The sequence below is a fragment of the Zeus faber genome (genome assembly GCF_960531495.2).
Source record: "Zeus faber genome assembly, chromosome: 6".
NCBI classification, from domain to species: Eukaryota; Metazoa; Chordata; class Actinopteri; order Zeiformes; family Zeidae; genus Zeus; species Zeus faber.
This window is the reverse complement of record NC_137201.1, coordinates 29451391-29468204: the sequence shown is the minus strand read 5'-3', so window position 1 is coordinate 29468204 and position 16814 is coordinate 29451391. Positions and strand designations below refer to the sequence as shown.

Here is a 16814-nt window from a genome sequence, read left to right as displayed (position 1 = left end):
AAAAATTCCACCCTGAGAGGATCTACAGCGATCTAGTGTCTAAACTACCATCTACCCTAGATTACAACTACTGAGCCAAGTGTCAAGGAATTCATCACCACTTTTTGGAACTGCCATGAGTTCTTTGCAGAGATTTTTCTGCAGCCTTTTTCCTTTCTGTTAAAATGAGTGTCATGCCATTTAATTTGAACCCTACATGCTGACCTACACTATGTTTACGCTCCGTACAGGAACGCGGTGGGTTCACCTCATCCCTTCCGAACGCTTCCTGGGAAACTTACTTTCACAGATTTCATCATATCCCATTCAATATTTACATTAAAAATCCTCGAGAGCGATCCTCAGCGATCCTCCCACTCTCCGTGGGAAAGCTGCTTGCTAAGTCCCACCGTCGTCTTTGAGAGAGTGATCCATTTTCACACGAATGAAAACAGCCAAGAGCGACCAACAAAGGAACAGGGGAATCGATCCCAAACTACCTCCTTGTTTACATCACAAAACAGTCCCCTGCTGGCTCTCATCTGCGTGTTGTGAGGGCTCACTTGTTGTTTACGGCTCCTCCCAGGTCGCAGTCGCAGGGCCGGCAGCCGTCCATGTCGTTGCTCAGACCCCAGTGCTGCGGCTGCACACACGCACACACACACACACACGCATGCAGGCACGCGCACACACACACACACACACACCAATCATCATCAGCCCTCCATCTTGTATGTGTGTAGCAGCTTGTTGAGATTGTCTGATGTTCACCAGCCGTGGTGAACCAGTAACACACACCACTCGTCGCTAAACACATGTCAGCTACACTGAGGACAGACTTGAGCGTGCATGTGTGATTTTTAATTAAAAAAAAATATATATATGTAATAGTGTTATATGAAAATATACTTTTGTATATTAAGTATATTTGTTTATGAATTAATTTATGATTATTTTATACCATTCACATTCATCATAATAGTATATAATAATCAATGTATTTATGATTATTATATACTATTCATATATTAAAATTGCAATATACAAAAATGTTGAATTGAAACCACTTAAGTTGCACTTAGTGTGTACACTAAAGTGAAGCTTAAGTTAGTTGAATTTTTGAATATACCTTTTTATAAGTGTACTTACACTATACAGCATATTAACGACTTTCATAATAAAGCTGTACTTAAAATTTGTGCATGAAGTAAATAAGAAGTACCAAAAATACACTTCCAGGAAACTCACAAATTGACTTACACACACCAAACGGTATACTGTGTGCGTGTGTGTGTGTGTGTGTGTGTGTGTGTGCGCGCGCGCATGTGTGTGTGCGTGCGTGTGCGTGTTGCCCACCAGACACTGGTCACAGACCCGCCCGGTGACCAGGCGTTTGCAGTAGCAGTCTCCAGAGTGCGTGTCGCAGGGACTTCCTCCAGGAAGCGTCCCCAGCAGGTTGCAGCTGCAAGCTGGAGGCAAACACGTGTTGTAATCGATCATGTATCTCAGTGTTGGGGCTTAGCGGATAAATCAGGAACATTCAGCAAAATCTGTGATTGATTTCAACCTCAGTCCCTCTCGAAAGATTAATTTTCATGCACTGCACTCGCACAGACCACAATTCTATCCATACTTTAGTGAGTACTATTCAGAGTTGGTGTTTCCATGGCAGGCTGATGGGGAGTAAGTGGACTCTTTCAAAAGGTTGTAATGTTAATACCCTCATTATTGTCACAGGGTGCTCTCAAAAAAATACTGTAATCCAAAGAAATTCCACATCCTATGAGCCAATAGATTTTTGTGATGTTTGTAATGCCTTTATAATTATCCTGCACCTGCAATTTGTCCACTCTGGCTGCGCATCAAACTGCATAACAAACTCATTATGACATATGATAAAAGATTTTTTTTTAACAGAATTTAGGACTGAATCTTGTGTGTAGGGTTATGAACTCGATCGTTCTTTGAACTGTCATTTTCCACAGAACTCCAGGCAGGTAAGGATTTTCTGACAGTAAGGACAGGACAAGGACATCTGACAACATTTCTGGACATTTAGTTCCTATTTTCCAGTGTGTGTGTGTGTGTGTGTGTGTGTGCATGCGAGTGTGTCTGTGCATGCGAGTGTGTGTGTGTGTGTGTGTGTGTGTGTGTGTGTGTGTGTGTGTGTGTGTGCATGCTCACCCTGGCAGCCCTGGGGCTGGTCGCCCAGGCCGTAGTGCGCCTGTTTGCACTGGTCGCAGCGCTCACCCTCCACGTTGGCTTTGCAGCGGCACTGACCTGCGATCAGCCCCGAGTGCACGTCTGTCATCCTGTCGCACATCCCTCCGTTCAGAGAGCCCAGCGGGTCGCAGCTGCACGCTACGGCAACACACAGGGGACAGGCTTCTGTTAGCCGACACACTGTCCGTCCGTCCGTCCGTCTGTCTGCCTGCCTACTTGCCTGACTGTCTGTCTGTCTGCCTGCCTGCTCATCTATCTATCTATCTATCTATCTATCTATCTATCTATCTATCTATCTGCCTGCCCGTCTATCTATCTATCCATCTATCCAGCTATTCATCTGTCTGTCTGTCTACCTGTCTGCTGTCTGTCTGCCTGTATGCCTGCCCACCTGCCTGTCTGTCTGTCTGTCTGTACATATGACCGTATGTCTGTCTGTCTGTCTGTCTGTCTGTCTGTCTGTCCATCTGTACGTATGACCATATGTCTGTCTGTCTGTCTTTCCGCACGCCCTTTTATCTGTCTGTCTGTCTCGGGGCCCAACACATGCATCAGCCTTTGGTTGGCGACTTTAATAATACTAACACTAATTTTACAATTGAGTGATATTGATAATTACATTTTATATATTTATAATCCATATTTCCATATTAAGAAAGTGATGTTAACAAAGTGGAAACATAGAAATCAACTCACTGAATTTTGACTTTTTTAGGCAAACAATCCAATCATCAATATCTTGACAGAAGTCTTGCAAATTATTACAATTACCATAATTCAATTATGTTAAAATATGAATTTAGTCCTTTTTTTTTATGTTAACATGTTTAAGATAACGAATGTGACCCAGAATAAAAGCTTCTAAGACGAAAACGCTAAGCAGGGCCCGACATTAACGGTTGCCCAGATGTCCTCCGCATGTTTCCAAAATACTGCTGATGAAAATGAGTTTTTACCGCCTCATTGATGGATTTAAATGATGCCCGATGCGCGGTGTCCAGGTTGGCAGCGACTTCTAAAGCCGTTCCCGGCTACAAAGGGCTCGGAGGAAACGACCGAGGCAACTTCAGCGCCACAAGTTTCTACTTTAACAGGAATGGCAGAGCTGCAGCGTCCCGACACCAGAGGGAAACGTCCCAGCTCCCCGCCCGCGTTCCAACCGACACGACGCAGAAGGGACTCTGAGAAAAGACGCTTGTTCCAGCGCCGCCAGCGCGAAAACAAACACACGCGGCGCTGTTTCCAAAACACCCCCCGGGGCTGCATCGTTTGGTCGCCCGCGCTCCTGAGCAGAACTCAGTCTCTGATCCGCCTTCAAAGAGCAGGTGTTCCTTTGAACGCTCCACCACAGAGACCCGGTGGAGACGGCGGAGCCTCCAGGACCGAAGCACCTGACAGGGCCGAGGAGAGGAGGGCGGGGCTGCGGCCTCAGCATGTCTGGAGGGTGTGCTGTAGTGAGTTTGTTGCTGAGGATTCTGTCGATTATTCGGGCAATGACTACAGCTCATTGGCGAAAAAAAAATATATATAATTATCATTTAATGTTGTTTTTGCGTTTTCAAAGTATTCCATGATTCTGGAACCTTGAAATGTAAACAACGTTGCGATCTGGCGTGCCCCCACTGACCACGCACGGTGATTTCGGTTTAATTCAATTGGGATGAATACATCTGCAGCAAAAAACACACCTTTATTATTGGTTTTGTTTGGAGAAACGTGGAGATCGGCGGCGGCGCCAACCTTTTTTTTGTTCGTTTTTTCTTAACGGTATATTTACAGGATAATAAAAATGCTCTGGATGACAGCGGAAAGGGTAAAAAAGGGGGAGATCCCAGGAAGAAACGGGAGGGTTGACAGGGATGATCTCATGCGTTGCTGCAGGTTGACAGATCTCTGCTGGAGGCAACCGTCTTGGGAGGTGGGCGATAAAAACCTGGTATAATGACATCATGGCTCAGAGTCAAAGCACCAGATTATTGAAAAGTTCTGTGTTGGGAAAAATAAACATTCTCCCCCGAAACAAAGTAGCTCTCCAGCAGTCGAGGAGGTCGCTGGGGAAAGGAAACTACGGAAACCAACATCATCGCCATTTGGCAGCTGCTCCTCGAATCGGTCGACACCGCGGGGCTAACTCACCGTGTTTTGAAAGCCGCTTGTAATATTGTTTATTTCCCTTTGACTTTAAGGATTACAGCAAAGCATTGACTCCCTCGGCGCCTGCGGCAGCTGAAATGGCAGTAATTGCGTGATCCAAGTGACACCTCCAAGTCAGTGCATCACGAGAAAAAGGGCCCGCTTGGAGTTTGTAGTTCCAAGAGCGAGTTGAGGTTCTCATCCAGCCTCAAGTCCAACGAGACAATTAGGAAACCACGGCAGAAAATCAATCACACAAAAAAAAAAAAGTCAAATCCATAAGAGCAGCTGTGCAGCGAAGGCGGAGCCCGGGGGGGCCGTGGGGTGCACTCACGTTCGCAGATGTTGGGGTTGCGGACGTCGCGCTCCGGGTGCTGGAAGAAGAAGGGCCTGCACTGCTCGCAGTGGTGGCCCACGGTGTTGTGCAGACAGTCGTCGCACACGCCGCCGCTGACGTTGGCGCTGGCCACGAACACCGCCGCGTCGAAGTGGCAGGAGTCCGAGTGGAGGTTGCAGTTGCACTCTGAGGGGGCGGAAGGTGAGCGTGAGAGGGGGAGGGAAGGGGGGGAGAAAGTGTTACACCAGGAAGGCAAACTCGCGCGGCGTCCCTTTTTTTTTCGGCGTTCACAAGCACGTTGGTGTCCCCGTCGTATCAGGACGCCAAACCTGCGGCGATGATGAAAACGCTGCGTCCCGGTTGGAATAACCGGGATAATATGAGCGGTGGTTCATGGGAAATACCCAAAATAGCCAATAACCCAGCATGTCGGCGTGTGCAGGGATAATCACTGAACGAAGGCTTCACGTATCCTGGCCAGTGACACGCCACTGGGCTCGTACGTGAAATAAATCACCGGCGGGACGAGCATTCCTCTCCCCGACGAGAGGCCAACGCTGTGAAACATTTCCTTTTCACCCTTCCGGAGATTTGGCAGCGACGGCGACCATGAGTCTGTGATCTCGTGACCGTGTCCAGAACAGGCTCTGATCTGGTTGAAAGCCTTCATGTTTTTCATTTGGCGTAAAATAAAGTGCATGTGACTGAATGTAAAAAATAAATAAATAAATGAATAAATTCTGTTATAAATACTATTTATTCTTCGAGTCAGTTGGATGAGAATAGAACCCCTGTGAAATGCAGCAGATGGAAGGGGAGGAGACTTGAAAAAATGATTGTCCCAGTTGACTTTTTTTTAGTCACAAAGAAACTTTTAGTCGCCATTGATTTGTACTTTTATTTGTTTATGGGTCTTTTCACTTTTTTATTCAAACGGAAAAAGAATGTGTGAATGATAATGTGTGAATGTGTCAAACTATAAATAATTATGTACACTGAAATTCACAAATTAAATTCATTAAAAAACGTATAAATTATTTCTTTCTATTTGAATTGAGATCACATGAAACGACCATTTTTTTCATTTAATGAGTAAAAGAGAAGATTTTGGTTACACTCCACTAGAATAAAGCTCTATAGTACTTTGAATATGAATGTGAAGCATTCATCAATTTTCTCCTCTTACTCTTGCAGGCGTTGGAGTTGCGTCCCTCCGCCGGCCTCCACGGCAGGTCGTGGTAAAACTCCTGACACTTCTCACAGTTGAGACCGATGGTGTTGTGGTTGCACATGCAGTGGCCGTGGACCTGGTGGGGGAAAAACACACAGTTAACAACCCAAAACCAGCCTCCATCCGCCCGTCGGCGCGCACCACAGAGCGGCCCGCTTCACGTGTGGGTTTTCTCCTCCGCCCTTCCCTTTGCCAGATCTATCCGGAATGGTCATGCCACTGGCGAAAAGTGGGAAAAACGTGACCTAGCCCGATGAAACGAACTGGGGGACATTGAGAAGAAATATTTTGAGAATTTTTTGGGGAATTGTTTGTAGCTCAAGACTCGATGATTCAACACAAAATCATTGAAAAGAAATAAAGATTGAAAATCATTTGCTGAGGAATGGTTGTGATGGTTCAATGTCTTGGTCTAAGTTGATGACCCAAAACTTTAATTGAGTGTGTTACTTATTTTTATGAGAGGCCATTTTTTTTTGCTTGTTTATTTATTATTATTAATATTTATTTTTATTATTTGTATTATTTTTATTATTATCAACATAGTCATCATCATCATCATCATTATCATCATCATTATTATTATTATTATTATTATTAGCATCATCATCATTATTACTATTATAAGCATTATTATTATTATTTAAATTCATTATCACTCACTGTCAAAACGAAATGTAAAAAAAGCAGTTCTGCCCCTATCTTAATGACAACGGCCTTTAGTGAGCTTTGCATCCTCGTTTACAGCCGGAGCCCGGCGGAAGAAAAGGAGCGACGTGTTGATTCTTTACAGCTTCCTTCCTCTGTTTTTCCTAGACGAGGAGAGTAGCCACATAGGAGGCGCTGCAAAGCAGGATAGACTTCCCCCAGAACGACTATAAACAGGGCGGCTCAGACTAAACAGGAACCGCATTGTTTGGCTATCCTTAAAGCACACACATTCACAGCTGTGTGAGCACACACAAACACACTTACAACTCTGGGACCATCGAGCGGCACAGCCTGAGAACACACGGATAGTGCAGCGTGTAAGAGCCGAACGGTGAATATCCCTCTTCGTCGTGTCGGCATGCTACACATGACGTTCACATAGAGCGTCATTTCATCCCACCTCATCGCATACAACTCACCATGCCCTCCACCACGTCCCCCGTGCCCTGGACCGGCGCGCACTCGGAGGCGTGGCCGTAGCAGAAGCAGTTCCCGCGCACCACCATGTCGTAGATGGCGTAGTAGTACTTCTCCTTGATCTCCATGCGCGAGTCCAGCAGGTTGTCCCCCAGCGTGTGCAGCTTGGTGAACTTCACCCGCAGGTTGGTGATCTTCAGCATGTCTGCGGGCGGAGGCACAAAACAAACACCGGGGAAGCTCGTTACACCGTGGGTGTCGCCGCGGTGGTAGCTGGCGACAAGGTGGGGGCGGGGCTCAAGGGCTCAATGGGACCGGGCACCACTTTCTGGGTTTGAAACGTGACTTTTAGGGACAATAGCTACTGTTCTTCATATGGATGTCTCCTTTACATAATGCTGGTAACCGGTGCAGTACTGTTTCCATGGGGCGTTGGGATATGTGTCGGGTGGAGTCTCGGGTCACTTGTGAAATGGCCCCACTGCCTTTTTGACGTGATCCAAGTATCCATCCCATAAGGAAACATCCAATTAAACAGATAAAGCTAAAACAACGCCACGCTTCTGGGAAAAGAGTGGGGGAATTCCTCCAAAGTAAAGAGACACAGCGTGATTTTATCCGGTTAAATCCGGGCGACTCACTTTGGATCCTGGGGCTGTAGGGGTCGTCGATGTGGAAGGCGGGATCCAAAACTCTGAAGATGACCTGAAACAAACATCCCAGCGTAGGTTTTCATCGCAACTTCCATCTTATATGGACCAGAGTCTTACACGTTATGCAGCGTGTCAGTGCCGGGGTTGTGCCTTCACATGTACACTCGCACTGTACGTTGTGTTCGGATCATGTTCGCTTGGTTGCGTAGCCAAAACGTGCATTTACCTACAGTACATGTTTCCCATTTAACAATAAATATATACATTTTTTGGCAGTTTGAACCGACTTGAAGCGGGCAGGACAGGATTATGTTTTTGTACCTCTCCCTCGGTGGACGGCTCGATGTCGGAGTAGCGCGAGTCGCAGATGACGTCGTCCACCTTCTGCATGGCGCCGTGCAAGGCGGCGGGGAAGGAGCTCTGGCAGTCGTAGGCGAAGTAGCGGTAAACCTGCCACGTCTTCCCGAAGTCCGAGGAGCGCTCGATCACCATGGCGGCGGGACGGAAGGTCTGAGGGCGGGAAACGGACACTCAGTGTGTGTGTGTGTGTGTGTGTGTGTGTGTGTGTGTGTGTGCGTGCGTGTTGTTTTTCTGTACTCTCACACTGAAGGAGGTACGTGATAAGAGACACAAGCTCATTTGATGAAGTCTTTGTTCCTAACAGCATTTTATTGGAGGGGTCACAGGGACATAATCCACACCTCGTGCTCCTTTCCCACCCGAAACAACGCCTTTTTTGGAAATAAAGTCACAGTTAAAGTCCAGCCCACAACCTTGACGGTTTAACAACCGGAGCTATTTCTCTCGGTTTCCCTACTTTAATTCGCTTTGTGCAACACCATCTGTCTAATATTCGCAGCTCGCCTGGCCGCAGCATCCTTTGGAACATGCGCGACGATGCAGTTTCGCAGTGAGATCCGACGCAGATGCCAGATGTGCCAAACGAACGGGAGCGCAGGTTCCGACGAGCACGGACGAGGCACACCTGCTCCTCAAATCTGATGTAATGCAAAATAAACTTGTGTCTGGCGAGACGCAGATGTTCACTTCCACAATTACATCAGACGACACCAAGACAGGGGCATTATTTGGGGAGCCGCCTGAACATCATGCAAAGACTTGGGACTTCCAGCTAAAGATTTTATTTTTAGAAAACTGCAGATGATGAGACTTCTGGTGTCTTATAAACTCTTACAATCCTTTTTTTTCTTTTTTTAATGTCTGAATTCATCTGAGTTTGTACTATTTTAACTTTTGCACTTATGCAGATCGATGAATTCCAGTAAGATAAAAGCTTCACACATGCATCGTATACCCCTATCCCACCGGACCAAAAACCAACTGACACCCACTAACATCTGGCTTTTGTCCTTCGTGGGAAAGGTTACAGCTGGCATTCATTCCCAGGACCAATGACTCTGCACTAGTCACGGGTATTTATCGGCTCCAGCTCCGACTGGCGGTGAAACATGACACCCGGGCAGACTCGCTCATTTCTGCCCTTTTTCCGATGTCGGCCCGTCAATAGACAGGAATATCCGTGTAACACTCCATCATCTCATATCCGATTCAGAATCCAAACGAGTGTGGGGAGCCGGCCCGGGCCCGGTGCCCCTTCTCCGGCGCGTTTGTGACGTCGAACGTGACACCAGAAAAAAAACACCAAAAAAAAGGGCATACTCGTTTAGTCCTCGTCAGAGAAAACCTCTGTGGGGGTCAGAGCTCTACAGAGAGGAGGCCCGCCACTGAGGCCGCCGCTATGCAGGTGAAGCCTTCCACCAAGTGACTGCCATGAAGGGGATTGCCGCCGGTGATCAGAGCGGGGCGCAGTTCTGCTCAGTGATGGGAACGGTGCCAAAGTGAGTGGGTTCTGGTCAGAGACGCCGCTCTGTGTTATCTGCAGCCCGGGGTAAAGTGGTGTGACCCCGACCCAGAGCAAACTCACCCACTACATGGGTGGGCGTTTTCTAACACATTCCACAGGCTTACTCACCGCTGTCCGCCTGTGTTTGTGTGTGAGTGTGTGTGTGTGTGTGTGTGTGTGTGTGTGTGTGTGTGTGTGTGTGTGTGTGTGTGTGCGCTCGCCAGTGTTTGCATGCTTTTGTGTCTATTTGTGCACACCGGTTTGTGCCTGTCTGAGCACCAGTGTATGTGTGTATGTGCAAGTGGCGTGTACTTTGAGCCCATTTGTAGGGCATTGTGTGTTTGTGTGTGTGTGCGTGTGTGTTTGAAAGAGGGCAGGAAGCGGGGGGGGGGGGGGGGGGGGGGGGGTTAAGAATGGGGGGGAAGAAAGAGACAGGGAGGGAGACAGAGACCCCCCAGGGAGTAGCGCCTCCCTCAGCCCGCCGCTGATTGGTTACCTTAAAGGTCATGATGAGGTGGGTGAAGTGAAACTCCGCCTCCAAGTTCAACTGGAGGGTCACGTTCTCAATGCCTAGAGAGCGAGAGAGAGAGAGAGAGGGAGAGAGAGAGGGAGAGAGGGAGAGAGGGAGAGAGAGGGAGAGAGAGGGAGAGAGAGGAGAGAGGGAGAGAGAGGGAGAGAGAGAGGGAGAGAGGGAGAGAGGGAGAGAGAGGGAGAGAGGGAGAGAGGGAGAGAGAGGGAGAGAGAGGGAGAGGGATTATGCCTGGTTTAGGGTTGAAGCAGTCCAGTGTCCAGACGCTGCTTGAGGTTTGTATTATGGGATGACGTGACAGGAGGAAGAGGTAGAGGAGAGATGGACAGAAGCCAGAGGAGACAGGATGGGGGGAGGGTCGGAAGAGATTAGATTACAGAGAAACTCGCCCCAAAAAAGTCAGACAGAGAGAGAGAGAGAGAGAGAGAGCGAGAGCGAGAGAGAGATAGGGAGAGACAAAGAGCATTGACAGTGAACCGCCCTGTTTTTTCACGAGAAAAAGACAGGCAGAGCGCTCATCTCCCTTCACTTCCTCCGGGGGAAAAAAAAGCACACCGGCGACCGCCCACCTTTCCTCCACCTCCGCTGCTCCGTCATTTCCGTCGGAGCTGAAGCCAGAGGGAGCTCCCCGACACCGGACACCCGATACCAGGGAGGTTCCACGGCAAAGCCAAGTTAAGCTTGTTTAACAGAAGGGCCGGCGAGCCCCGGGCTCCGCAAAGAACTTGTGGCAGAGGCGGCAGGAGGTTGATAGCGGGGGCCCAACGGCCAAATGACGGGTCCGCGGGGAGCCGGAGCGTGGTCCGGCGGTGCGGCACCGCCGCATGCAGAAAAGCGGCTGAGGGCTCATTTCGATTGTCTGTAGTCAGGGAACCTCTTTCTCGCCGCCAGGCGAATTAGCGGCCACGCCCCGGCGGACCACAAGACCCCGGCCGTTGAGCTTTCGTTTACGAGGCACGTTCACGGCACAACACATCCCCGTTAACCACCACCCCGGGCGCGGGGCCACTCACACCCCCTGAGTTACCTGGTGGGACATCCGGCGGCGGTTTAGGAATTCATTCCAGTCCTTTGGAAGCACGCACGCACGCTATGTGTTTGAAGAGAGAGCCGGGCTTTCGTGATTCCTGATCCACGCCGCAAACGGTTCCTGGTTGTGACAGGCCGTTCTGTGTCTGGGCCCCGGACTCCGAATGAATGAAGGGAGCATTCCTCTCTCGCGGTTCCCGGGTCGATCCACCCGGCGGCGGCGCCCGCTGCCTCCGCATCGGCTCCTCCCGCTCGTTCCCGGAGGAAATATATTCCCCCGCCACAACTTCCCACGAGAACCCCCCCCCCCGGTTCCGGCGTCGTCCTCATTCCTTCGGGGTGATTTTGCAGCGCGACAAATCTCGAGGGTGTGTGTCTGTATTCGGGGAGGGGTGTTCCACCACTTTTTCTCCCCGCTGCTGGTGCTGGTTCCGGATCCAAAATGTGGAGCACGAGGACCCAGCGAGGACCGTCCATCCGGTCTGGCCTCGGGCGTCGTTAGGGCGTCATCAGGTGTGCAATCATCCCCAGCGTTAAAAAACCAGGACACGGCGCCGTGAGCAGATTGCGATTCCCATCTAACACGGGTCTATACGGCAAAAAAATAAAAAATAAAATCTGAAAATCAAGTCGCTTTCCATCGAAGGGATGGGCCAGTTTTCGGGGTGGGATTTCTTTCGTCTTTCTAAGAGGCTGCGCGTTAACTGCGCGAGCACAATGCGAGGCTGCAGGTGGAGCGAGCTAGCCTGCACCAACCCCCACCCAAAAAACTTGACTATTCCCATACGGATGAGCACTGGCAATCCTTTCTCTGTAATTCGGGTAACGTAGGGAACAGAACCCCCCCCGACGCTGGCGGCCGCAGTGCCTTGCTCGGCGATGCGGGAAACTCCTCCGGGGGGCAGCGAGGCCCGGCCTTGTAAACTCCACCTCTCAGCGTGAACAACACGCTCCACACACCTTTACGAGCCGGGGCCACGTCCTGCCGTCCTGGAGCTAATCATTCCCGGCGCTCACTCTGTAATTTACACGAGTTTACACGAAGGTCACGGTCTCACCCTGGACATTACCGCTCTCCCTCTCTCCCCTCTCCCCTCTCCTCTCCCTCTCCCTCACCCTGGAGCCTCCCCCTTACAGGTTGATTATAGACGCCGCGCTCATAAACCAGAGGATGGGAAAGCCAACGGGCGTGGAAGAAAAAAAAAAAAGAAGAAGAATAGCAAAGACGGAGGAGGGGGAGGAGGAGGATGGGGAGGAGGAGGGGAGGGGCGGCGGAGGAGGGGGCGGGCGAGACGCTTTTTGCGCTCGCCGTTTCCCACGGGAACTCACCGTTCTCCGACTGCCACCAGGTCTTGAGGCGGTTGGGGGCGAAGGTGGTGACCACGTTCTCGATGCGGTGGCTGTCGGTCTGGTTGCCGTGGCGGTCGTAGAGGTCGGCCGAGTCGCACACAAAGCACTTCTTCTCCTCCTGTGGCGGGGTGGGGGGTGGGGGGTGGGGGTGGGGGGGGGTCAAGAGAAATTCCTCAAATACTCCGGTTGATTTCTTTCAATCAAGAGAAGCAGACGAGGCCTTTGAAGCGTCAGGCCGCGGGGAAGGCAGCCATTGTAACCGTGTGTTTAACCGTCTCCTCTGCCGTGATTGATTGAAGTGTAAATGGAGTTTAAGGACTTTTAAACGGGAGGCGCCGGTGATCCGGTGTCATCAGGGTGGAGTGATCCCACAGAGGTGCCGGTGGAGCGTTTGGCCAACAGATGTAAGAGTGTGTGTGTGTGTGTGTGTGTGTGTGCCTGCGTGCATCTCGGAGCGGAAACATCTGGGATCCGGCGGAACACCACGTCAGCGCCGCCGGACGCATTCAGAGCGTCCGAGGGCTGCGGGCTACAGCTCCACCCCCTTCATCTCAAGTACATCTCGCGCAAATGACGGCGTCTCCAGGCCACGGGCGGGGGCGGAGGTGCGCGGTGGGGAAAGCGACACCGCGGGACGTCAAACTGAGCCGTCCACGGCCCGGTTAGGGGAGGCTTTGAAAGGGACGCTGAGCTCGTTTTTGTTTTCTGGCTTTTAGGATTGGGTCCTTTGGTTTTCAGTCCGGCGCCAGGCCGTGGGGCCGTCCGGAAACCGCTCCCGGCGCCGCTCGTGATTCGTCAAAGGCCGCGGACGCCCCCCCCCCCCCGCGCTCGAACGCCCGGCGCGAATGAATTGGACCCAGCCGGGGCTCCAAAATACAACGCCTTTGAAGTTTTCGCGCCCCCCCCCACACCGGGGACCGTTTTGACATCTCGCCGACCCACGTCTTCTCCGCCTGGTTCACAATGAGCCCCCATGCACGCCGTCCTCCCGGCGCTTTGTTGTCCCCAAACATGGCCGGCTCTTTATACGGGAGGATTTTGTGACTGAGGAAATGGTCTAGACAAGGGTCTAGACGACTGGTTAAAGACAACAAGCTCCAAAGACGATCTCATGCTGAGAGTTGAAAGTCGTGGCGTGTGCGCGCATGTGCGTGTGTGTGTGTGCGCGTGTGTGTGTGCGCGTGTGTGTGTGCGCGTGTGGAGGGAGGTTAAGTCGTCGTCATAATTTTGGCCACCCCTAATTAAAAAAAAAAAAAAAAACCTCGAACGATAAAGCGCCCAGAGCAAGAGAGCAAATGAATTGGGATGTTCATTTCCGAGGATATTAAAACCAGCGGTTGAGATAATTGGTTATTCCGATTTTGGGATAGACTGGTCAACTAATGAAATACCATGTGCGATTGTGAAAAAAGTGTTTGAGCCCTCTAAAAAACATACGGTTTTCAATCACTCGGGGCCTCTCCTGCGTCAATGGGCGGGCTCCAGACCCCCCTCTGGGTTTGCTGTGTTTCAAATCTTGATTAAAAATAATGAAGTCATCCACCAAATAAAAAGCGTCAATTCAACCCCCCCCCCCCCCCCCCCCCTTTCGATCGCATGTAGTGTTTATAAGATACTCATAGCTGAGTAACTTTGACATAAACGACGTTAAAGAGGTAATCAACAGACTAATCAGAGTACTGATGGGATTGAGTTGTGGATGGTTCGGGGGAAGGTTTACCCGTGGGGATATCTACCTGTAAGTGGCTGACGATGCAGAAGGGCTCCGGCCGCTGGCGTCCGCAGGTGGAGGTGCTGGAGAGCTGGTGGGCGCGGCCGATCAGGAGGTCCCCGGTGGCCGGGTAGCAGCTTCCCTCCGTGCAGACGTCGCTGTACTCGGGGAGGCTCAACGCGAACTGGCCCTGGTCGTCCTGGGCGAAGACCCCTGCTGCTACAGGAGCAGAAAACGCATTTTAATGCAGATTTTTTTTTTCTCATGGTAGTTATGGTAGATAGCCGGTTGCCATATCTACTTATGCAGACAAAAAATAAAAAAGGTAGCACGCGTCACAATTCAAATATACCTGCAAAGGACATACTGTGACATTAGAGTCTCCAAAAACTAAATATGAAGAAACCTCCATGAGTAAAACTACATCTTAGAATTCTCAAAGAAGGGTTAAGTACAAATGTGGAAGGAAAAAGTGAGAACCCGACATGACCGTGACACACGATTCGACTTCGCTTGGACATGGATTTTGCACAAAACCTGCTGCGAGTGTTCTAACCTCGTTGTCTGTCGAGTGGAGCAAATATTGGATCAATTGCCCCACGGATTGTGAGCTATCATGTCAGAGACCACCACCACTAGAAGTCATTCCGTCCGTCCAAGTTCATTATGAAATATTCAAGTCTGCCGTCTGTGTCGTAAGATCAAATTGTCCTAAAGTTCAAGCCGTTTTACTTTTGGGACACGCCCTCTTTGAAATGCATTGTTGAGTGAAATGCATTTATTGGCTAATACCGTGGGCGATTATTGACTAATAAAGGTCGCACCAATTTCTAAGGGGGGGGCTTGGTCCACGCATGATTGGTGCGGAGTGGGGAACGACTGTTTTTTTTCCAAGAAGTAAGGACGGCCAGGAAGGACATTTTGTCGGTGAGTATTTATGTTCATATCGGCAAAGCGGTCGGCGCACACTGTGCACCCGGGGTAAGGCTCTAATCGCTGTTAAAATGTAGGAGAGCTTTAGTTCGCACGTATCTTAAAATTGGTAAAAGTTTCACGTCTAGAATTTGCAATCTGTGGGGGCTCTGAAATATAAAATTCTAAAGTGAAAGTTCAGTGAGAGTTGCTCCTCCTCCTCCTCCTCCTCCTCCTCCCACCTCACAGACTTGGCAGGGATCAGCATTTAACTCCCTGCAGCAAGTTTAGACAGTGTTTCCACAAGAGGTCCCTCCTATTACAGTAACTTTTATCATGTGATCCATGGAAGCCAGGTCATAAAACTATGGGATGAACATGGGGGGGGGGGTTGGGGGGGGGGGTGAGGTCTCCACCCTTCAACGCAACGATGGGGGTGGGGATGGGGGTGGGGGGGTCGTCAGAATGTTTTCCAGCAGGGAGCCAATTTATGTGTTAAATAATGGCTTCTGTTGAATTGTGTGTGTGTGTGTGTGTGTGTTATATTACGAGTTGTGACTTTTTCCCTCATCAATATTAATTATCGGTGGCGCAACACCCACGCACGCACGCACAACAGGAGAGGTAAACAGGCGTTGGAATGGGCTCACGCTGACGATTTGAAACCTTGTTTTCCTTGCGAGCTCATGTGCGCGACAAGGTGGGAAAAAAAAATAAAAAATAAAAAATAGTCCAAAATGAAGAACGCGGCCGACGGGAGCAGGGCTCCGGCTCACAGCGCGGCGTCCGCTTCCACGCCCCCCCCCCCCCCGGCGCGCTCCGCTCCGGCGGCGGTGGACGTCCCGCGCTGCGGAGCGGAGCGGAGGGGAGCGGAGGGGAAAGTTAAAAACAAAAACAGACAAAAACAACAAAAAAAAACCCTCTTTCGTTTCGATCACTTTCCTGCGAAGGCGCTCGCGTCCAAAAAGACGGAGCATCACGGACGCGGGGGCGTCGCTCCGGGCTCCGCGTACGCGCAGAGGCGACTCGTGGGGGAGAGAGGGAGAGAGGGGGAGAGAGAGGGGGAGAGGGGGAGAGAGAGAGGGAGAGAGGGGGAGAGAGAGAGGGAGAGAGGGGGAGAGAGAGAGGGAGAGAGGGGGAGAGAGAGAGGGAGAGAGAGGGGGAGAGAGAGGGAGTTGGACGCGGAGCCCAGAGACGTGCGAAGGAAAACGGATGAAGTAAAGTTGGGACTTACTGAGCAGAGCGGCGAGATGCAGCAGCGACATGTTGAGCCTGCGGAGCCTGCGGAGCCTGCGGCGGTGCGTCCGGTCCCACTGAGCTGCTTCTCCCCAACTGAGGCTCTGATCCGCACGCACGCAGGCAGGCACACACGCACACACAGCCCCCCCCCCCCCTCTCTCTCTCCTCCCTCTATTGTAGAGATGTCCTCCCTCCTCCTCCTCCTCCTCCTCCTCCTCCTCCTCTCGCTGCGCTCACATGGCTCCACTCCGCTGTTTAACACGTTCCCTGTTCATCTGCTCAGCGGCTCTAAAACACCCTGTGATTGGATTTGGAGAGGTCGCGAGCACGCACGCACGCACGCACGCACACAGACGTCAACAAACACACGCACACGCACACGCACGCACAAACACCCGCAGACACACAGGCATAAGCACACAAACACACACACTCAAACACACGCACGCACACACATAAACACACACACACACACACACACCTCCCTCAGAAACAA

The 16814-nt window shown here is 50.7% G+C and overlaps 1 protein-coding gene across 1 annotated transcript in view; it reads right to left on the bottom strand.

Moving 5' to 3' along the window:
* The window catches only part of lamb1a (laminin, beta 1a), a 38780-nt gene extending 22384 nt beyond the window's left edge, over positions 1–16396 (bottom strand). The window contains exons 1-12 of the mRNA XM_080002232.1: positions 16314–16396; positions 14193–14386; positions 12436–12574; positions 10045–10118; positions 8006–8194; positions 7673–7736; positions 7034–7236; positions 5859–5979; positions 4670–4858; positions 2164–2340; positions 1336–1448; positions 543–622 (exon numbers count right to left, since the gene is read on the bottom strand). Of these exons, the coding sequence (XP_079858358.1) occupies positions 543–622; positions 1336–1448; positions 2164–2340; positions 4670–4858; positions 5859–5979; positions 7034–7236; positions 7673–7736; positions 8006–8194; positions 10045–10118; positions 12436–12574; positions 14193–14386; positions 16314–16344 (1574 nt within the window). The 5' untranslated portion in view covers positions 16345–16396. The remainder of the gene's footprint in view (positions 1–542; positions 623–1335; positions 1449–2163; positions 2341–4669; positions 4859–5858; positions 5980–7033; positions 7237–7672; positions 7737–8005; positions 8195–10044; positions 10119–12435; positions 12575–14192; positions 14387–16313) is intronic.
* Positions 16397–16814: the final 418 nt, after the last annotated feature.